Source organism: Crotalus tigris, unplaced genomic scaffold (assembly GCF_016545835.1).
Source record: "Crotalus tigris isolate CLP2741 ecotype Arizona unplaced genomic scaffold, ASM1654583v1 scf7180000017633.3093840, whole genome shotgun sequence".
NCBI lineage: Eukaryota > Metazoa > Chordata > Lepidosauria > Squamata > Viperidae > Crotalus > Crotalus tigris.
The window spans coordinates 1,488,958-1,512,604 of NW_024096527.1; the positions used below are offsets into that span (position 1 = coordinate 1,488,958).

Here is a 23,647-nt window from a genome sequence, read left to right on the forward strand (position 1 = left end):
CGCCATCAAAAACATGCGGCCGATCAGAAACAGTCCAGATGCTGCATCCGTGCACCAGGAAGAAGTCCAAAGGAACTTCGAGGAGGATCCGGACGTGGAAGTGGACCGTCTCCACCCCACAAAGGAAAACCAGGAGGAAGCTCTTCAGCTCTCCCCAAGTGCATCGGTTGTGGGGGTCGCCACAAGAGAGACGACTGCAAGTTCCGCTCCACTATCTGCTGGGCGTGCGGAAAACAAGGACACATTGCAGCTGTGTGCCTGGGCCGTCAGAAGGTACAACCTCAGGAAGAATTGCGCCTGAAAGGTACCAGGGTCCCCAGCCAGAATAGGGTGGGGTTTTGCGCTTCGCGAAGAAGCATCTACAGGACAGACACACATAAGCCCATTAAGAAAAAGCTGTCACTTAAGGTGAAGCTACAAGGGGTTCCATTAACTATGGAACTGGACACGGGGTCTGCACTTTCGATCATTTCTATGCACACATTTAGGAAGATTTGTTCCGGCAGTGGAACCCAGGCCAAGTTAAGGCCTTCTGACATTGTGTTAACGGATTTTCAAAACTCCAGAGTGTGTGTTAAGGGGGAGGCCAAAAGAATTTGCAGACGTTTTCAGCCCCCAGCTGGGCACGTTCAAAGGACCCCCTGTGTCATTAAAGTTAGACCCCATGGTCACTCCCATTAGAATTAAAGCAAGAAGGGTCCCTTTTGCTTTAAAGAGTAAAATTGACACTGAGTTGGACAAACTGATCCAACAAGGAATTCTAGAACCTGTTGACTCCAGTCCATGGGAGACCCCCATTGTCACGCCTCTTAAGGCAAATGGGGACATTCGCATCTGTGCTGATTACAAATGCACTCTAAATAAGGCATTGCAGCAACATGCCTATCCTGTTCCTGTGGTCAGTCATATCCTGGCCTCCCTCAAGGGGGGGCGCGTTTTTGCAAAGCTTGACCTAGCTCAAGCATATCAACAGCTGCCTGTTGATGATGACGCTGCTATAGCTCAGACTATTGTGACCCACAGAGGGGCTTTCAAGGTAAAGAGACTTCAATTTGGAGTAAATGTCGCTCCTGGGATTTTCCAAAGCGTAATGGAAAACACACTACGGGGTATACCAGGGGTTTGCCCCTATTTTGATGATGTCTTAATTGCAGGAGACTCCACACACATTCTAGCTGAAAGGCTAAGGGCTGTCCTGTTAAGGTTCAGGAAAACGGGACTCAAACTCAAGAAGGACAAATGTAAAATTGGGGTACCTTCTACTGAGTTTCTGGGGTTCAAAATTGATGCTGCTGGGATTCATCCTGCTGAATCCAAACTAAAAGCCATTATGCAAGCCCCTAGGCCACAGTCTAAGGCCGAACTACAGGCTTTTCTAGGCCTTCTGAATTTCTACAATTCCTTTCTTCCACATAAGGCTAGTGTAGCTGAGCCTCTTCACAGGCTATTAGACAAACAGGCAGTATGGCAGTGGTCTCAAACACATGAGGCCAGTTTCAATGAGGTCAAGGCCTTGCTCACTTCTAACAGTGTACTTGCTCACTTCAATGAGTCCCTTCCTGTATGCATCGCTTGTGATGCTTCCCCTTATGGGGTGGGTGCTGTACTGAGCCACCTCAAGGCTGATGGAACTCAGGTTCCTGTTGCATATTACTCTAGGACATTGTCTTCAGCTGAGCGCAACTATGCTCAAATAGACAGGGAGGCCTTAGCTGTTGTTGCTGGAATTAAAAAATTCCATGATTTTTTGTATGGAAGGCATTTCACGGTCTTCACTGACCATAAGCCTTTGTTGGGACTGTTTACCACACGTAAACAAACTCCCCAAATCATCTCCCCCAGGATGCTCAGGTGGTCTATCTTTTTGTCTGCATATGATTTTTCCCTACTTCACAAGCCTGGAAGGAAATGGGCCATGCTGATGGCCTCAGTAGATTACCCCTGCCGGTAATAGAGGCTGACCCCGCGCCAGCCATCAATATTCTCTCCATTCAAGCCTTGCCCGAGTCCCCCCTGAATGCCAGGGATGTAGCCGCTGAATCAGGCACAGATCACACACTCTCACGTGTCCTTTCTTGGGTTTTGTCTGGATGGCCTGAGCACTGTCCTAGTCCTGAGTTTCAGAGTTTCTGGTCTAAAAGGAACGAGTTGTCCACCTCTCAGGGTTGTCTGCTTTGGGGAAGCAGAGTTGTCATTCCCACCTCAATGAGGACTAGGGTCTTATCTTCCCTCCACGAGGGTCATCCTGGCATTGTACGAATGAAGGCTCTTGCATGCAGCCACTTGTGGTGGCCAGGTGTAGACAAAGACATAGAAGCTAAGGTGCATGCTTGCCACCTTTGTCAACGCTCACGCCCTGAAATGCCCCAAGCTCCTGTGCATAGATGGGAGGAAACACAATCTCCATGGTCTAGGGTGCACATTGACTACGCTGGGCCCTTTCAGGGTCAATTCTTCTTGGCCCTCGTTGACAGCCATTCAAAATGGCTTGAGGTTGTACCTGTCTCTTCCACCACCACTGCAAAGACGATTCAGGTACTGAGGGGGATTTTTGCTGCACATGGGCTTCCAGACGTCATTGTGTCTGACAACGGCCCTCAATTCACTTCCTCCGAATTCCAAGCTTTCTTGCAGGCTAACATGATTCGTCATGCCACTTCTGCACCTTTCCACCTGTCCACCAACGGTATGGCTGAACGCATGGTTCGCATCACCAAGGACGCCTTGAAGAGGCTCACCTACGGGGACTGGCATCACAGGTTGGCTGACTTCCTCCTTTCTTATCGCACCACACCGTCCACTTCTACAGGGAGAAGCCCAGCTGAACTTCGTTGGGGGCGCAAACTGACTACCAAGCTTGACCGGTTGCATCCGGACAGACTGCCTCCTTCTGTCTCACACCCCAGGGCACCTAGGCAACTACTTGTGGGTGCCCCGGTTTGGACTCGTAATTACGGGCCTGGTCATACATGGGTCCCTTCTTCTATATCCAGGGTCACAGGTCCTCTATCCTACGAGGTATCCCTGGACAATGGTCGTGTCCTGCGTCGGCACATTGACCAACTTCGCCCTAGATAGGACCTTCCCGCTGAGACTCCTGGGTCTTTTCCAGGGGGGGAGGGGGAGCCCTTTGGGCAAAGGGAGGGGCATGGAATGCTGCCCTTTACCAATGAGGGAGCCACAAACGTTCCATCCCAAAATTCCGCGAGTGCTCCAAACAGGAATTCTAGGAGCTTAACTAGTTATCAGGCATTCACGCCTACTCCAGCCAGGGAGTCACCCCGGGGGCATGATCACTTTTCACCCGTATCACCCAGTACTCCAGTCAGAGAGAATACCCGGGAGCATCCCAACAATCCATTCCCTGCAAGAGAGCTGACACACACTCCTCCTAGTTGGCCTGACTTCAACCCTGTCCCTAGAAGGGGGCAAACACACAGGGAGGTGGTCGAGGAACCAAATCCCGACTACAACACCTCTGACTACACTCAGGGGACAACTGAGTTTTGGGACAGTACTGAAACCCACACAAGCCCGGACACAGAACGGGATTCAGGGGATAGACAGCCTCCTGACAGGTCTTGGATGGACCTAGGAGGTTCTACAGAAACGCCCAACAGTGACAATCACTTAGAAGGGCCAGAGAGCCTACAGCTAGGCGGGACAACTAGGTCATACACTGGAAGAAGCCCTGGCCTGACGAGCCCGGTGGGCAAACAAGCAGGCCAGGCATTGGAGCACAGTCCTTGGGGATCACCAAGGCAGAATGGAGGGAACAGGCACACGTCACCCCTCAGTCAGGGAGTACCTGGCAAGCACCCAGAGCTTAGGAGGTCACAGAGAGCAAGGAAATCTCCTAAGTACTTAGAGGATTACATAACACTATTGGCTAAACAGAGCCAGTAGAAGGGTAGAAACACTGAGGCAATGGAAACAGGGGAACTCCGAACATGGAGGGGAGCAGAGCATTGTACTAAGAGTGGGTTGTGTATTATTTGGCATTGGTCGTAGTTTTAGCCCGGGGAAAAGGGGTGTTATGTCCTGAGCCTTGCAAGTCAGCTCGGGGCATTGCAGGCGGTCCCGGGCAGGTGCAAGCTGCCCGGGACCAGATAGGCTGTCGCCAGTGCTTGTGCGCATGCGCAAGTGCTGGCGCGCGAAAAGTAACACATTGACCCGGGAAAGTCCTATAAAAGGAGGCTGCGAGGTGTGGGCTTTTGCCGCCATATTCCAATGTAAGCTGAACTGAAGAATAAAGGTTTCCTGAGAACTACAACTGCTTCTCGTGTCTTACCATTTCGCGACGGACTCAACAGGTGACATCATAGCAGTCTTCCAATATTTGAGATGCTGCCACAAAGAAGGAGGAGTCAACATATTTTTCAAAGCACCAGAAGACAAGTCAAGAAACAATGGATGGAAACAAATCAAGGAGAGAAGCAACCTAGAACTAAGGTGACATTTCCTAACAGTTATAACAATAAACCAGTGGAATGACTTGCCTTCAGAAGTTATGGGTGTTCCATCACTGGAGGCTTTTAAGAAGAGCCACTTGACTGGAAGAGTATTAAGTCTCCTGCTTGAGCAGGGGGTTGGACTAGAAGACCTTCAAGGTCCCTTCCAGCTCTGTTATTCTGTTATTCCTTCCCTCCTATTGCCTTTATCTGTGCATATACAGATTTGGATTTTTCTCAGAAGCAAACTGAATCCTCTTCATCCATGGTAGATATTCTCTTGATATTCTCTTCTCAACTTCAACCAGTGAAGCTTTGTTTCCTAGACAGCATCACCACCAGATGGATTCGTAGCTGACTGACCAGCCATATTCAGCATGTGGTCCTCAATGAAACTGCATCTACATGGAGGGAAGTGTGTAGTGGGCCCAGTGCTCTTCAACGTCTTCATCAATGATTTGGATGAGGGACTAGATGGGGAACTCATCAAACTTGCAGACGACACCAAGCTGGCAGGAATAGCCAATACCCCAGAAGACAGGTTTAAAATACAGGAGGATCTGGACAGACTTGGACACTGGGCACTATCTAACAAAATGAAATTCAGTGGGGAAAAAAGTAAGGTTCTACATTTAGGCAAGAAAAACCAAATTCACAGGTATAGTATAGGACAGGTTGTACCTTGCTCAATAGTAGCAACTGTGAGAGGGATCTTGGAGTCCTAGTGGACAATCACTTAAATATGAACTGGCAGTGTGCTGCAACTGCCAAAAAAGCCAACACAGTGCTAGGCTGCATTAACAGAGGGATAGAATCAAGATCACGTGAACTGTTAATGCCACTTTATAATGCCTTGGTAAGGCCACACTTGAAATACTGTATCCAGTTTTGGTCACCACGATGTAAATAAGATGTTGAGACTCTAGAAAGAGTACAGAGAAGAGCAACAAAGATGATTAGGAGACTGGAAGCTAAAACATATAAGGAACGATTGCTGGAATTGGGTATATCTAGTTTAATGAAGAGAAGGACGAGGGGTGACATGATGGTAGCGTTCCAATATCTCAGGGGCTGCCACAAAGAAGAGAGAGTCAAGCTATTCTCCAAAGCACATGAAGGCAGGACAAGAAGCAACGGATGGAAACTAATCAAAGAGAGAAGCAACCTAGAACTAAGGAGAAACTTCCTGACAGTTAGAACAATTAATCAATGGAACAACTGGCCTCCAGAAGTTGAGAATGCTCCAACACTAGAAGTTTTAAAGAAAAGACTGGACAGCCATTTGTCTGAAACATATAGGGTTTCCTGCCTGAGCAGGGGGTTGGACTAGATGACCTCCAGGTCACTTCCAACTTTATTATTATTATTAATATTATTACTATTGTTATTATTATTGTTGTTTTGTTGTTAATAATAATAATAATAATAATAATAATAATAATAATATCAGGAGTGGGGCAAGGGAAAGAGAGCGCAGTAAAGGTAGTCCTCGACTTACGACCAAAATTGGGATCAGAATTTTCATTAAGGTAGTTGTTAAGTGAGTCACACCTGATTTTACAACCTTTTTTGCCATAGTTGTTAAGCAAAAGAATGCAGTTGTTGAATGAATCACATGATCATTAAGCAAATCAGTTTTCCCCTATTGACTTTACTTGTTGGAAGCTGGCAGGAAAGTCAGAAATGGTGATCCTACGACCCCAGGATGCTGCAACCATTGTAAATACATGCCAGTTGTCAAGAACCCAAATTCTGATCATGGGGATGTTGCGGTATTTGTAAGTGTGAGGATCCATTGTAAGTCACTTTTTTCTGTGCTGTTGTAACTTCAAATGGTTGCTAAATGAAAGGTTGTAAGTCAAGAACTACCTGTATTATTTCAAGAAATATAACACAGGGGGGTGTTCATCACTGCTTCCCAACATAACCAGAGCTAAGGCCATCCATGTTTGTCAAATACCTAGAAAAAAAGTTTGCATTTTTAGTAATTTACTCTTGCCCTATTTTGAATTTCTCTCTGAGAAATTTTGCTTGCCAGAGAAAACTGAAACTCTGTCCTGCGACACAAAGATTTTTGTGGGTGGGAGATGAGGAAGTTGACAAAAGCAACCTAAGGTTAGATCGCCCTTGTTCTTTCTCATAAATAGCTCACTTTCCCAGTCCTGTTACACGAAGTAAAAACAACAGTTCTTATCAAAATCAAGCACTACTCTGCTAGATTTTCATAGGATGTTTATTAGTTGTGCACCTTCCATATTGTTCCTCTTAATCATTTGAATGGAATATATTTTGTAAATAGCAGTTTATCTCCACAGAACGATTTGTTATTGTAATAGAACAAATGTCAGATGGGTTTACTGACCAAACCAGGGAAGAGAAAGAGCTTTTCAACTCTGTTATCAGACATACAGTAATTGTGGTCAACTTTAGTGGGATACCACAGATTATCCAGTTTCCGTGGACTGGATAATCAGATGCCAGTGGTGAACAGGAAACCTTCATCTCAGCTAATAATCAAGAGAAATACTTCTCCAATATATGTGTGCATGCCTACATAAAGCTATATACATAAATATGCCACAGCATTTTACAAAACTGCAGGAACAATAATTCTTCATTTAGGTGAAGAGTGCATTTACAATTTCCATCCTTTTTGCTTTCATTTCGAACAAGTGTAGTAGAGGTATGAAATCACTGAAAATATTGACGGATGGCATCCATATCTCACCTGGCTGATGTCACAGGGATCACATTCTATGCCTGCCATAATTCTACAAGTAAAACAACCTGAGATAGAATGATTCATGTGGAATGTTCATCAATGGATCCTCAATTTGATGAAAGGGTAAGATATTTGAATGAACCTAAAGATACTGAAGGAAATCAATGCTGGATCAGTGAAAGACCGGATCAGTGTGCAAGACTGAGCTAGAATTAAATGTCAGTTGTGTTAGAGAAGAGGGCAGGATCCCAACTTGAGATCCACTCCACTGGCTGGAGAGCTCTTCCAGGCCTTCTCTCTTCAATTACTGCTTGAAGTCTTTTCCACAGAGGTGAATGTTTTCCTGTCCCCACTCAACACTTCAGTCTTATGCTCAGGGGCTGTTTTGAATTCTTAGTTGTCTTTGTCAACATTTCCTTTAGCTCCTGGAATAAGAAAAGCAAAATACATGGAAAGAATTAAGAGGATTGTCAAAATAACTTAGTCAGTCATTAGAATTTGGACACATGTCAAGGTTGATATTAATTTCACATCCTGTTCTTCACAGCGACTAACTGGATGTTCTTGGGAAGCACACAAAAACATTGTGTGCACTCCACAGCTTTTCCTTTCTCAATACCTCACGGAGATGGTTTGCTTGTGATTTGCAGTCTGCTTAGCCATCACAGTGAATAACTTTGAACTGATCCCACCCCCTTCATCTTCCTTCTTTTCAATAATCTTTTGAAAACCTCTGAGATTATGGTGGCATCACATTACATGGCTTTAATGCTCATAATCTAATTCTTTGAAACCGCTATTTGCTACCTGTTCTTGATTTTGTTTTAATCTCAGAGTCAGTTTCAGAAATTTTGCTGTTGGAGACCAAATATTTCAACTTCGAGATGGACCTAAGTGTTTATGCAACTCCCTCTGGTACAAAATCAATCAGCATTTGCTGCACAAACTCTGCTCTCCAGCCCACTCAAATATAACCTGATACTGCCCTCTGATTGGAAAACTTGAAAACCACAGATATATAAACATACCTTGGCTGCCCCACTGGATTCACTGGTACTATGTTTGGCAACTTTCCAGTCTCTGCAGCAGCCTTTAAGATCTCCTGGAGTTTATTTTGTTCTAAAGAAAAAGCAGAGATAAATTTGCACATAGTAATGAAAGGAACACCAGCCTTCCTACCACAAGCACAAGATCTATTCCCCCCCCCCAAGTCAAAATATTTGGGTAAAAATTCTCTTCAGTAGGTGCATCCCAACATATGTGGAAGACACCAGGTTGCAAAAGACCATTCTACTTAAAGTGACAAAATAAACTATGAAGAATTATTACTCTAACAATCCATGCTCACATATTTTAAATATCATGTTAAGAAAGAACTGAGAAGGAACTCAAGACAGTTGTGTAATTTGGGACAAGGATCAGAGAACAGTAACTACGCTGGAGAAATGAAGAACTATTTCCATTCCCCAATTTGTGCTTCTTAGTGATAATAACGCCTCGTGTGGCCAGAGTCATTTGATAGTGAGATGGGAGGCATATAAATTTAATACATACATACATACATACATACATACATACATACATACATACATACATATTCTGCTTTTCTGCTTTAGTTTAAGAGCTGGTACCAATTAAGTTTCTTATTGGCTTGAATTTGACCAAAATTACAATACCAAGTCCTTTCTGGCCTGAGCTATCTTTTAAGCTAGGGGTAGCCTGTAATGAACATCATTAAACTCTACTATCCTATTCTCAGATTACTTACTAGAGGAGGGCTTTTCAACCTTTTCACCCATTGTACCACTTTTAGGATGTGGCAATATCTGAGTACCACCAGTCGCCTAGCAAGGTGTCAAAAACTTGATGACCAAAAAAAAAAAAAAACAAAGGAAAAAAGTGATAAAGTACAAGCAGTCCTCGACTTACAACAGTTCGCTTAGTGACTGTTCGAAGTTACAAGAAACTGAAAAAAGTTCCCCCCAAGCCACAGCCGAGCAAGACACCTGTCTGCCCACCCGGCGGTGCTCTTCCTCCTGGCTGAGGTTTTCATTGTTGTGAGCATTTCTGTTGAGGATTGGCAGCGGGAGTGGGGTAGGGGGGTGTTTGGTTTTTAATTCCCCCCATCTGCTGGGTGGTTGCAGCAGGTTTTGGTCACTTCACATGATTCTGGGACACTGTGACCGTCATAAATATGAATCACTTGCCAAGCATCTGAATGTAAATCACAAGACCCTGGAGATGCTGCAACATTTCAGCTAATCGGCGCTTCTTCTGGGCTCAGCAGAAGCCCCAGGATCAGTGCCGAGCTCCAGCTGGAGCCTGGCGTTGATCCTGGCACTTCCACTGAGCCCTGACAGCCCTGAAGAAGCGCCAATCAGCTGGAAAGCGGCACTGATCCTGGCACTTCCGCTGAGCCCTGACAGCCCTGCAGCTCCAGCCATCTCTCGCTCAGGCTTGTGCTCAGCTCATTCCCCTCCCCCGCTACCACTTTTCTAGGATGGTCACGTACCACCTGCCAGGTGCCAATGTACCACAGGTGGTACCCGTACCACTGGTTGAAAAGCCCTGTACTAGAGGATCATATCAATACTGTCCAATAAGTTCCTGAAGGAAAAACTGCTCCTCCTGTTTTATTCCAGGAGATCAGCAAAAATCTCCTGTTGAGCATCCAAGAATCATTCTATAAGTATCATTTCCAAATTCTTAAGCAGAAGGTCCAAGCAAGTGTCAGAACTTCTCTCTAACATAAGGCAATTGGACGGTGGCTCCAAATTTTGATATTTATATTGCTAATTTGGAAAGGGTGGTTCATGTTCTTTGCCATGTTATCTTAGGGCAGGTATCTTCTAAATTATATTTTTGGTGGATTCTGCTCTACCATTGCAGCAATTTACAATTGTTTATCAGTCATGATGTAGTGCAGAATAAAGATTAGGGCTGGCTAATGGGAGCCAAAGGAAGTTTTCCTCTATCACTTTGCAAGAAATTATATGAATATTTTCAATTTAAATTTGGGACTGCAGGAGCTAATTCCCAATGATCTGTGGTTAAAAGCTGGAGTCTAGCAGTGCTTTAAGAGCAGCGGTATTTGTATGTAACCCTGCCTCAATTTTCAGTCCCTTACAATCTTTCCAATGCCTCGATTGTCTTGAGTGCATTCTTAGTCAATTGTATTCTTCTCCTTCCTGATTTTTATCCATTTTAGTCATGAGCCAGTGTTATTCTGGCTAGGGACACTAGTTTGAAATGAACATTTATTTTCTATAACGTAAGTTACCAAACCAAACTACTGAGTTTGAGGATTGTCTGTTGGAATTGTTTCTAATGCACCCAAATACTAATTTAATTCTTGCTGGTTATCTTAATACTAGGTGGGGCCCTAATACTGGCCCTTTGTTAGGTACAGTACCGTATATATTCATGCAATGGTATGACATCTGCCCAGTGGTCTATTCCTTCCTAAATTTTACTGTGTAAAAAATAAGGGAACTAATAATGTGTGTGGAGGTACGTGTGGCTTGGCTAAATAGAAAGCCAGAAAGGTGTACAGTGGTAGTTATTGGGGAAGCAGTGGAGAGACCCACATTCAAGTCCAGCCCAAGACACAGGGCTCCATGGATGACTTTGAGCCCAATCTCTCTTAGAAGGTTGTTGTTATGGAGGAAAAACATGAAATAATTGCTATGTTGACCATCTTCAAAATGGAAGTGGGGGGAAATGTAATAACTAAATAATTGATCACCATTTTAATCTAGTATAAATGGGTTGGTTGAATGAGCTCCTGAGGGCAGAATTCACCTTTTGGGGTTTTATGGATATTAGTACCATTTTCTACACAATAATATCCTCAAATGTTACCAACAAGGTACTATAATTTTTTAAAAATTGTTTTAGCCTGACAGCAATCATTCCCTTATTTTTTTTGCAAGATTAGTTTCCAATGTGACAACTAGCTGGCTAGAAATAATTATTTCTAATTAATATATTGGATGGCGAAAATCTTTTTGGAGAGCAATTATCAAATTACACAGTAGAGGGAATTTAAAAGGGCTATTGCCCATCTTTATAGCTCATCAATAGTTTTCCAGCCTTAACAGCTCATTGAATCATAAAAGATGAGATGGACATATTAGACATTTTTAGTAACTCCTGAAAGTTACTTGGATAAACAGCAAAATGTTTCAAACCAAAAAGAAAAGAAGTCTAATTGCCTTGACTCGACATCCAGATAGGAATCTAATGGTTAAAGTTTCAGTAAAGAATAGCAGAACTAAGTGTAACACAAATCCCCAATATAATCAAGAGTGTGTGAAACTAATGGAAATTTACAGGGCCTTTAATGATAATTATAGACACTGAGTGATACACTATTTGATCTGGAAAAATTCGATAAGATCTTGCTTCAAAGATGAAAGCAGGAGGCTCAGTTGGAACAATAAATTAAAGATAAATTTGGCATTGGCCTTTCCGCCCCCCCCCCCTTCTGGGGTGGGTCAGTTAATCTCATTTGAGAAAATTGGTTCAGCATTACCATGCTGCATTTAGCATCAATCCAATCCCTCTTGGATTAATTTTAATCTTTTTGTATTTATGCTTTTATGGCAATCTAAGCCGCCCAGAGTCACTTTGGATTGTGAGACAGGTGGCATATAAATTTAATAAATAAATAAATAACAGAACGCTCCATTTAGTTGACTTCCTATATCCCCTGCTGAGATCTTTGAACTTTGCTTCCAGTTGCAGGTTTCAGCTATTGGGAAACCTGATCACAACTGAACTCTTTACAATAAGCTCTGATTGGTGGGTAATACTTCATCCAGTTTTGGTCACCACAATGTAAAAAAGATGTTGAGACTCTAGAAAGAGTACAGAGTGCAAAGAAGAGCAACAAAGATGATTAGGGGACTGGAGGCTAAAACATATGAGGAACAGTTGCTGAAGGCAGGACAAGAAGCAACAGATGGAAACTAAGCAAGGAGAGAAGCAACCTAGAACTAAGGAGAAACTTCCTGACAGTTAGAACAATTAACCAGTGGAACAACCTGCCTCCAGAAGCTGTGAATGCTCCAACACCATGGGGACAAGACTTTGCTGACAAATTTCTGGCCAAATTCTTCAGCCCATTAAGCATTTTCTAACAGATTATGCCATACATTTTCAGGGGAAGCTAGGTGACTCACTGTTTTATGACAATGTGGCAGAGAATGAGCTGGGTGTAGGATGGGATGGTTAAAGTTTCATCATTGTCTTGAGCTGGCAGAAAATTGTTTTGCTTTCTAGGCTGCCTTTCAGATATAAAGACAGCCTTTGATCCAATCCCTAGAAAGGGGCTACAGGCAAAAATGTGACCGTCTCCTAAATTGCTGACTGCTTCAAATAATAATAATAATAATAATAATAATAATAATAATAATAATAATAATAATAATAATAATATAATTGAAACAAAGAATAATTGAGCATCTAGAACAGCACAAAAACAACAGAATAAGGCTGCCTGCATTGAAGCTTGTTCCAAAGAAACAGCTAGCACAAGCATTAAAAGATGCAAATACTGCAATAGCAAGTATAAGCACCAATTCACTGCAAGAAACAAACCAACTAATGTACAGCACAGCTGCAGTTATAACAGAATACCTGGGATGTAAAATCAACAAAAAAGAAAAACAAACAACCAGTGCACCACAAAAATGGAAGGTTAGACTAGAAAATAAGATCAGCAAGTTAAGATCACATGCAAGCAAGCTAGAACAGATGAAAGAAAAGAAGATGAAGAAAAGAAGACCAAAGAATACCTAATCAAGAAATACCACTTAGAAACAAGGAAGATCAAGGAAGCACTGGAAATAATAAAGCAACAAATAACAGCTATAGCCAGGAAAATCAGTAGATATGAAGCTCGAATTGCAAACTATAGGCAGAACCTCCAATTTCAAGCCAATCAGAAACGTTTCTACCAATCCATCAATGGAGAAACTGCAAGGAATCAGTCAGTACCTGACAAGGAAGAAACAGTGCAGTTCTGGAAGCAGATATGGGATAACCCAAAGAAATACAACAAGGATGCGGCTTGGTTAAAAGAGGTGGATGCAAATAAAACAGAAGTTGAAATGAAAGAACTAGTAATAACAACAAAACTGGTAGAAAAAAGAGCAAAGAAAATCAAAAATTGGTCAGCACCAGGTGAAGATGAACTGCATGGGTTTTGGTTGAAACATCTAACTGTTATACACCCACTCATTGCCAAGCAATTCAACAATATACTACAAGGAGGAGAAATTGAAAAGTGGCTAACAACTGGGAAAACCTACCTAATAATGAAAAATCCAGCAAAAGGGACAACACCAGGTAACTACAGGGGAAAACCTACCTAATAATGAAAAATCCAGCAAAAAGGGCAACACCAGGTAACTACAGGCCAATTGCCTGCTTACCAACAACTTTCAAATTACTAACTGGTGTGGTAGCTGATGCAGTACAACAGCATCTAGTTGAAAACAATCTCTTTCCACCTGAGCAGAAAGGAAACCGCCCCAATAGCAGAGGAACAAAAGATCAACTCCTAATAGACAAAATGATCTTGGAAAACTGCAAGAGAAGGAAGACCAACCTGAATGTGGCATGGATTGACTACAAAAAGGCATTTGACTCTCTGCCACATGATTGGATAATCAAGTGCCTAGAAATAACAGGAGTCAGTAGAAACATCAGAAAATTTGTGCAAAGATCGATGGCACAATGGAAGACACAGTTGCAGATCAATGGTGAGAAGCTGGGAGAGGTTAATATCAAGAGAGGAATATTTCAAGGAGATTCATTATCACCATTACTATTTGTTATTGCACTGTTTCCTCTGTCAACAATACTGAATAACTCAGGACATGGCTATCAAACATCAAAAACATCTGCTAGACTATCCCACCTCCTTTACATGGATGATCTGAAGCTGTATGGAAAAACATCATCTGAAATAGAATCGCTGCTCAACACTGTCCGTATATATAGCCAAGATATTGTAATGGAGTTTGGCTTGGACAAATGTGCCACACTTACTATCAAACAAGGAAAAATAGTGAAAACTGAAGGAATCAAGATGCCCCACGAAAATAACATTAAGAGTCTGGATGAGGAAGAGTACTACAAATACTTGGGTATCCTTCAAGCTGACAACATCAAGCACACTGAAGTCAAGAAAAAGATTAGAGGTGAATACATCAAGAGAGTGAAGAAGATCTTAAAGTCCAAACTCAATGGAGGAAATACCATAAAGGCAATCAACACCTGGGCAATCCCAGTCATTAGGTACACAGCTGGAATAGTGGACTGGACTCAAGCAGAACTAAAAGCAATGGATAGGCAGACCAGAAAAATAATGACAATGAATCATGCCCTTCATCCACGCAGTGACATTGATAGACTTTATCTACCAAGGCAAATAGGTGGGCGTGGAATGCTACAAGTACATCAGATGGTTGAAGAAGAAAAAATGGCTTTGGAAGAATATCTGAAGAACAATGATGAAGATGCACTGAAATTAGTATATCAGGAAGGCTTACTAACTACTGGAGAGACCAAACTGGCCTACAAGAAAGACCAAATGAAGAACAGAATAGAGGCATGGGAAGACAAAGCACTACATGGCCAATACATGAAAAAAATAGCTGGGAAAGCAGATAATAATAAAACCTGGCAATGGCTAAGAGCAGGAAAATTGAAGAAAGAGACCGAGGGACTAATTCTGGCTGCACAAGACCAAGCCTTAAGGACAAATGCATACAAAGTCAAAATTGAGAAGACAGCAACAGACAGTAAGTGCCGCCTATGCAAAGAAGCTGAAGAAACAGTGGACCACTTGGTAAGCTGTTGCAAGAAGATTGCACAGACTGATTACAAGCAGCGGCATGACAAAGTAGCAACAATGGTGCATTGGAAGATCTGCAAAAAATATCATTTGCCTGTAAGCAAAAACTGGTGGGATCATAAAATAGAGAAAGTCATAGAAAATGATAAAATTAAACTGCTCTGGGACTTCAGAATTCAAACAGACAAGCACCTGCAACATAACACCCCAGACTTAACAATTGTCGATAAGAAAGACAAAAAAGTCTGGATAGTGGACGTGGCAGTGCCTGGAGACAGCAGAATAGAAGAGAAAGAACTGGAGAAGATAACAAAATACAAAGACCTACAAATAGAAATAGAAAGACTGTGGCAAAAGCAAGCAAGGGTAGTACCAATAGTAATAGGCTCCTTGGGTGCAATCCCAAAACAACTGGAGCACCACTTGAACACCATTGGCATTGACAAATTTGCTATTAGTCAATTGCAAAAGGCGGCCTTACTAGGAACTGCTTCCATCCTGCGACGATATCTGTAATACCATCAAACATCCACATCTGCCTATCCCAGGTCCTAGGTAAGGACTCGATAGGTAGACAAAATGCCAAATCCAGTCTGAACATCTGGCTGACTGTGCGATGGTTGATAATAATAATAATAATAATAATAACAACAACAACAACAGCAACAACAACAATAATAGGAAGAGATCTTGCAAGTCATCTAGTCCAACCCCCTGCTCAGGCAGGTAACCCTATACCATTTCGGACAAATGGCTGTCCAGTCTCTTCTTAAAAACTTCCAGTGTTGGAGCATTCACCGCTTCTGGAGGCAGATTGTTCCACTGGTTAATTGTTCTAACTGTCAGGAAATTTCTCCTTAGTTCTAGGCTGCTTCTCTCTTTGATTAGTTTCCATCCATTGCTTCTTGTCCTGCCTTCAGGTGCTAATTATGAAGCTACATGGAAAAACTGTTTGAGTAAGGTGTGCAACCTTTGGTGATTCCCAGCTCTAGCACTATCCAAAACGGGGTTACGCAAGGGTGAACCCTAGGTCTCGTTTCAATTTCTGGGTCTGTTCTATAACTCAACCTTTGTAAAAAAAAAAATGAAATTCACCTTCTATTGTCTTTATTATTCACATGCCAATGACACAGTTATTCTATCTGCCACCCAAGTAAACTTAAGGTGGAGCCTTCAAGCTCTTGTATATTGGAGTAAGGGAAAACTGAAGAGTAGCTATTTTAAAATAAGTACCGTTTACCAAAAGGCAGGTGAACTGCAATCACAGCAGGAAAATAAGCAGTATCACTTTAGAACAGGGTTTCTCAATCTCCGCACATTTATGATATGTGGACTTCAATTCCCAGAATTCCTCAGCCAGCACACCCATTCTGGGATTTGAAGTCCACATGTTGTAAGCTTGCTGAGGTTACATTAGTTTAGCACAGTGGTTCTCAACCTGTGGGTCGGGACCCCATTTGGGGTCGAACGACCATTTCATGGGGGTCACCAAACAACGCAGTCCGCCATTTTTTCCCCCTTTTCCTTAGCTGTGCTACTCCCTTTTATTCTATTGGCTTTTGAAAGCCAATAGAATAGACTCTCTTGAATAGAGTCTAATTCTATTGGCTTTCAAAAGCCAATAGGAATTGTCCAGGCTGTCTCTGCCCTGCTGAACCCACCAAAAGTCCCATTCTGCAAATGGTGCTGCACCAGTTGAGTAGTCCTCGACTTACAACCGGTTGGGGGTCGCGGCATTAAAAAGGTTGAGAACCACTGGCTTAGCATAAGCTAAGGACTTTAAATATCTGGAGTTCGCTTTCAAATCATCCATAGCTTGAGATTCTGAAAAGAGTGCAGAGAAGAGTAACAAAGATAATTAGGAGTCTAGAGACTAAAATGTGAAGAACGGTTGCAAGAACTGAGTATGTCTAGTCTAGAGAAATGGAGGACTAGGGGGTGACATGATCGCAGTATTCTAGTATTTGAGGGGCTGCCCCAAACGAGAAGGGGTCAACCTATTTTCCAAAGCACCAGAAGACAAGACAAGAAGCAATGGATGAAAACTAACCAAGGAGAGAAGCAACTAAGAAGAGAAGGAGAAATTTCCTGATAGTGAGAACAATTAAGTAGTAGAGTCGCTTGCTTCAGATGTTGTGGATGCTTCATCACTGGAGATTTTTAAAAAGAGACTAGATTTATCCAGAATTATATAAGGTCTCCCGCTTGTGCAGGGGGCTGGACTAGAAGACCTCCATGGTCCCTTTCAACACTGTTATTCTGTTATTCTACAAAATTGTACCCTTCAGAGTCAGAAAACTGATGATGCAATCTTACAGTTGGCTAGCAACTATAATCCAGTAATAAGCAATAATTATGTCCCTGCAATTTTAAATATACTCAAAGCTAAAAGCACTGAGCCTTTTGCTTTATCTCTCAACAATGTGATGTGAGTGGTAGACATGAGGTCTTAGGTCAGTTAGAGGCATCTTAGGGAACCATTCTTTTCAGGAAAGGGTTACTTACCAGCTGTGCTTAGATTCCGCTGAGATCCAGAACTGGGCTGAGCAGGTGAACTTGGCCTCCCCCATAGGTTTGGATTGCTGAAGGCATTAGAGCTTGCTGCAGCTCCAATAGGATTCCCGAGACTTCCAGTGTTCCCCAAACTCCTTGGAAAGGTGCCAAAGGAATTAGGTGGACCCAGACTTAACGGGTTCCTTAAAGCCGTGTTGCCCGGAGCTGAAGTCTATGGAACAAGCATAGCATTGTTTTTTATTTAAAATTAAATGCATAGATCCAGCTAAAAGAAATGGTAAGAGGAATACACTGTATTTTTTTTTCAAAAGTGTAAGATCTACTGAAGGTCCATTCCATCATGCATTATGGGTCCGGCAGGAACCAGATTGGAGGAAATGCATAGCAAAGCGAATCATGGATTTTACCTGCTGCTCTCCTTCTCCAAAAATAGCTGGCCATCAAACGTAGACTGTCACTGGACAATAGAGTTTTCATTTAGCCCTCATTTCAAAATCCATCCTCCATGAATTTACCTGTTTTCCTAATTTTATAAGCCTCTAACCAGCACTGAGCTTTGTAAGAGAATTCTACAGTGCCAAGTTTATTTGTCTATCTTGAATCCACTGCTCTAATTAACTTGATGACTCTAAATCATCAATATTTTTTTTTGTGACAAATAGCCACAATTCTGCCTCTTAAAGTCTTCAGTCTCTGTGTTTTATTTTCAGGATGTTGTTTTTAAAATAATAAGTTCATTGACCTTTCCACAAAACTTGAATGCAACCCCTAGCAACCTATATTTTTAAAAAAAAATGAAAAAAAAAAAACCTACAGCACCAAAAATAGACAATGCATCTCCTAATTTCAGCAGCCTGATCATGCAGTTGTAAAAATCAGGCCAGCCAATTTAAACCTGGCCTTTAATTCCAGAAATAGACTAAACAAAAGAGAGTAAGTGAAACTCCAGTTGATTTTCCAATACTTATTTTCTTAAAAAGCTATCTTGTTTTATACTATACGTGTTTTATTTTCATGAATGCCACTTGCAAACAAAGATATATTTAGCATCCTGAAATCCTACAAAACATCTTGCGGCATTTTCTAAAATCAGAGATGGACCCTCCTAATTTTTTCTTTTCCTTTAGTATCATTTTGCTCTATTGCCACAACGAATCCCCTTTTCTGGCTTAGAAAATTATTTAAATCTTTAAAGTTACATAAGTGAATGGAATGCAGAGGAGATACAGGATAGCAAAGAGGCTGGGTTAACATAAACCCTAAAGACTAAATAGACGTTTCATAAAAAAGGGATTTTTTTAAAAAACAGATTTGCTTATTTCTACATACTATCTACAGGTAGTTCTTGACTTACAACCATTCATTTAGTGACAGTTTGAAGTTACTACAGCCCTGAAAAAAAGTGATTTATGACTTTTTTTCACACTTAACAACCGTTGCAGCATCCCCATATTCACATGATCAAAATTTGGGCGCTTGGCAACGGGCATGTATTTATGACAGGGTCACGTGATCCCCTTTGGCAATCTTCTGACAAGCAAAGTCAATGGGGAAGCCATGTTCACTTAACAGCCATGTTACTAACTTAACCATTGCAGTGATTCACTCAGCAACCATGGCAAGAAGGTCGTAACATGGAGCAAAACTCACTTAGCAACTGTTTGGCTTAGCAACTGAAATTTTGGACTTAGTTGTGGTTGTAAGTTGAGGACTCTCTGCATAGCTCTTCAACGCTAGCCTGCCCCCACCCTAAATTGGGACTGCTGAGACCAGCCCTTCCACCCAGGAGTAACTTGGGTGCAGATGAGAAGGTCCCAGGGGTGCCTACAGTGATAGGATTCAAATATGTGAATAACCGGTTCTCTGTGTGGACACTGCTTCCGGAAGTCCATTCTGGCCCTGGGCAACAAAAAATTAGCTACCGGTTCTGCTGAAGTGGTGAGAACCAGCTGAATCCCACCAATGGGTGCGTACAATTGTGCAATTGAGGGCCCACCCCTCTTTTACATAGATCCCTTGGGCACCACTGGTATAAAAGAGCAGGGCTCAGCCTCAGCCACCATCCTGCTTTTGGGGGGTCAACTGCCATCCCTTGTAGAAGCTTCTACAGCCCAGGGCCACTCTAGCAGCAGCTGTTTGTAGAATCTCTGAACTGCTGAGATCGGGTCTAGTGGAAATGCCAGGGGAGGAACCCTGCCCAAAAGGAACAGAAAGTGGGGTCTTTGTTTACCCTCAGGCTGATGCAGGCCTGTTTGGTCTGCTGGAGCTGCAGCTTCAAGCTTTCGGTCTCATCAAGCATCTTCCTGTATTCGCCTCTTATTTTCTGAGTTTGAATTTCTTGGGCTTCTTGCAGGGCCTTCTTCTGCCACTCAAACTGCTGCTGCTGGACTCTGATCTGCTGGTCCCGTTCCTGCAGGTGTTGCTTACAGGCAGCTTTCTGGCTTTGCAACAGGGCATTCTCTTGAGTCACCTCGTTGGCCTTCTTGTCAAGTTGTTGTCCCACAGAATCAAGATGGGTCTGTAGATTTCTGAAGAGAGAGCGGAACGTGTTTTCAACCTCAGAGCGGTAACAGCCACGACCCTCATAGGAATTCAAAAACTGGTCCCCTGAAGTCCTCAAGTTCTGAAGGGCAGGTTCTAGCTGTTGGACCACTGTGGACTTGAGCTCCTGGTACTTCTGTTCCCGTGTTTGCAGCTGGAGTTTGTCTAGCTGGCATTCGTTCTTCTCTTTCTCTGCATTTTCGGCTTTGTCTTGCCAAGACTTGCTGTCCCGGCTTAAGCTGTCTCGCTCCATCTGGCTTGTCAGCTCTGTGGCCACCAGCCGCTTCTCCAGAGAACTCACTTGTGCTGTAGACCAAGCAACAAGCACAAAAGCCAGCCGGTCAATACTGCAAAACTGAACAAGACTGTGTGCATTAAAGAACCCTCTTCTTCCACCACATCACCACAGATGTCTTTGCAATTATAATCAGAAAAAAATTAAAATACTGATTACATATAATTAAGCTAAGTCACTTTTTAGAACTGCAGCCTCCCATAACAATGTTCACATAGCAGTATGCCAATATTTGAGGGGCTGTCACAAAGAAGAGAGGGTCAACCTATTTTCCAAAGCACCAGAAGGCAAGACAAAAAACAATGGATGGAAAATCATCAGGGAGCGAAGCAACCTAGAACTAAGGAGAAATTTCCTAACAGTGAGAACAATTAACCAGTGGAATAATTTGCCTTCAAAAGTTATGGGTGCTTTTAAGAAGAGACTGGACAGCCACTTGCTTGGAATGGTATAGGGTTTTCTGCTTTAGCAGGGAGTTGGACTAGAAGACCTCCAAGGTCTCTTTATTCTATTCTATTCTATTCTATTCTATTCTATTCTATTCTATTCTATTCTATTCTATTCTATTCTATTCTATTCCATTCCATTCCATTCTATTCTATTCTATTCTATTCTATTCTATTCTATTCTACCCACACCATGGTCAGAGATGGTCAGACACCAGAGTTAGGGAGTGAAAGATTATCTGCATGGCAAATCAGTTCTCTGGTTTCCTGGCCCATCCACCCTCCAAATATTGACATTTTGCACCAATCAAACCTCTTGAACTGTTTTCAAAGACAGCCCAAAGACAATGTAAACAGTATTTGAAAGGAGGAATCAGAAAGAGGTATAGGTAGAAAACATCACTTTAGATTTCTCTGGCTATGTGTTAAAGACTAAAGATGGGTTTGCAATACTCACCAACGCAAGTAATATTCAAAAGCTGCAAGTTGAATTTATTTTCATTTGCTGCTGAGAGAGCTGCTGTATTGCTCAGCTGTTGTTCCTTCAGCTTTATCTAGAAAAGAATGGAAAATCTATTATGTTTCTTCAATAGCTGCTGGGGAATAACAGAACAGCTGCTGGCTTGCTTTCCAGCCTTCTCAGCTTTGGAGACTCCTCTGATTAAATAGATTTTAACCAATGGCTTGTATGAGTTCTAAGAAATTAAATCAGCCTCCAATAGGTGTATAAACACCACTGTGGTTGTGAAATGGTTAATCTCATTTAAAAAATATCCAATCTATACAAGAATTAACTATCACAAACTACACTGAAATGGGAAACAACCTGTCATTATGTTTCTTCCATGCCTGGTTGGGCACAAATCCCCCACTACCCAAGCAATCTCATCAGCTATTTTCGCACAAATGTCCTTCTCCACTCCCTGGGAGAAGATTGTTCACAAATTGGCCACTCCTGGTGTTTAACCTTCTCTTGCAAGGAGCTGTTCACTTTCCATGGGTCTGTGCATCCCTTCCTCTTAGAGTCAATCTACTTCAATTCTGTCTTCTGCAGCATCCCCAAAGCCATCCCTCTTTTGTTTGTCAGCAAGTGTTCAATATCCTAGAAGGGTTTAATGATCTAGAATTCTGCCCCTCCCCCACCAAAGTTCCTAGGACTGGAGACAGTCTCTAGAAAAGATCTGAACAGCTTTGGGGGTTGCAAAACACCTACTTTGTTAAATCGCAGTGCTATCATCTGAAGCTGAAAGAATCCAACACATCTTATTTCCAACAATGCCTAAAGGCAGAAGTATTTTTCCTTGGTGTTTATTCTCTAGTATCTGCTACTTCAGAGACAGCCTCTGAATATGGAAGTTTAACGTAGCCATCATGACTAATAGCCGTGCTTGTATTCAAACGTGTCTCCACACCCTTCGCCTTCACTGAAAGATTTGGCTTTCCCTCTATGCAAGCAATTGTCACCAGAAATAACAGCAAATTCCATAAAGAAATGAAATATATTAAATTTGTTTATTGATTTATTTATAAAATTTATTGGCCGCCAACCTTACCATAGCTGGCTCAGGAATTCTGGGAGTTGAAGTCCATGAGTCATAAAAGAGCCGAGGTTGCCTACCCATGCCATAGGGTAACAACTTAAATTTAAATTAAATTAAATAACTTAATATTTAATTAATTTGTAATGCCCTATTTAATGGGCAGATCTTTCATGCACTTCATAATCCACCCTCGTTGTCCAGGCTCTTGTCATTTTCCTCCTTCCTTTGGAAAAGGAACTCAACTTCATGACTATAAGTGAGTAGAAAAAGGCTGGGTCTGGGGCGATGTTCTTCCTCTCCCAGGACTTACCTTTTCATTGTTGCAAAGCCTCAGGGTGGTGTTTAACCTGAGCATTTGAGTCTGTAACAGACGGCCTTCCTTCTCCGTGGCATTCAGCTGGCGCTTGAGTTTGCCAATCTCTTCGTTGAGGGCTTTGATCTTCTTATCGTTCTCCTGAAGCTGGTTTGTCAACCCCTTGAGGTGTTTCTCAGTGCCTTCCAGGGGGTTGCTGTAGATCATGAAAAGTACCAGTCCCAGAATGATAAGGAACTGGATGAGGGAGAGGAAGAGGAAGAAATATTTCATGTAGAAGCCACAATCCCGCTTTGGCTGGCCGTCCTTGGTGTCTAGGCCCAAGGTGGCCATGGTGTATGCATTCTTCTCCATCATATTATCAACTGCCTTGGTCAGTTTGCGATTCAGCCTTTGGGTTCAACTGGGTGGCGACATACATCTCCAATTGTTTATATGGCATCTGATTAATATTTCCTCCCACTTGGCTCCTTGTTTCCTTCCTGCTTAGTTGGAGAAGCTGGTGGTTATGGGTTAGCATAACACAGCCGCCATTCCAAGGAGGCAGTTTTGTTATCAGTGAATCAAAGAAGGCTTCCTCTTTCCTTGTTTGTTTTCTGCCGGCCCACTCTCACCCCCTTGTCAAAACAAGGCCGGCATGGCCTCCTCTTCACTAACTTGGTCTCAGAGGACCCTCTGAAAGACGTCAACGACATCTCTTGGCAGAGGGTGGGATCAACCCAAAGTGATGTTTGTCACCTAAACAGCACACACTATGCTGCACAGAAGCCAAACAGAGTAGAGCAATCATGTCCTGTCCTGCCCTTTTCCTCCTCTTTGCCCTCCAAAACTGAATCACGAACAAGAGAGCCATGGAGATGTAGGGTTGAATTAGAAATCCAGTGTTGGGAGACCTACTAATTATATGCCCCTGCATAAGATTGGAAAGGAAAGGAAAATTTTATAAAGTTGGAAGGGACC

The 23,647-nt window shown here is 42.5% G+C and overlaps 1 protein-coding gene across 1 annotated transcript; it reads right to left on the reverse strand.

Annotated features, from left to right (window-relative positions):
• Positions 1-6,666: 6,666 nt before the first annotated feature.
• LOC120304309 (plasmalemma vesicle associated protein) lies at positions 6,667-23,140 on the reverse strand. Its single transcript, XM_039334712.1, has 6 exons — positions 22,685-23,140; positions 21,291-21,387; positions 19,782-20,398; positions 17,543-17,762; positions 8,202-8,292; positions 6,667-7,598 (listed from the first exon to the last, which is right to left on the reverse strand). Exons 1-6 carry the CDS (start codon positions 23,042-23,044, stop codon positions 7,592-7,594), a joined length of 1,392 nt encoding a protein of 463 aa, XP_039190646.1. The 5' UTR covers positions 23,045-23,140; the 3' UTR covers positions 6,667-7,591.
• Between the last annotated feature and the right edge of the window lie 507 nt (positions 23,141-23,647).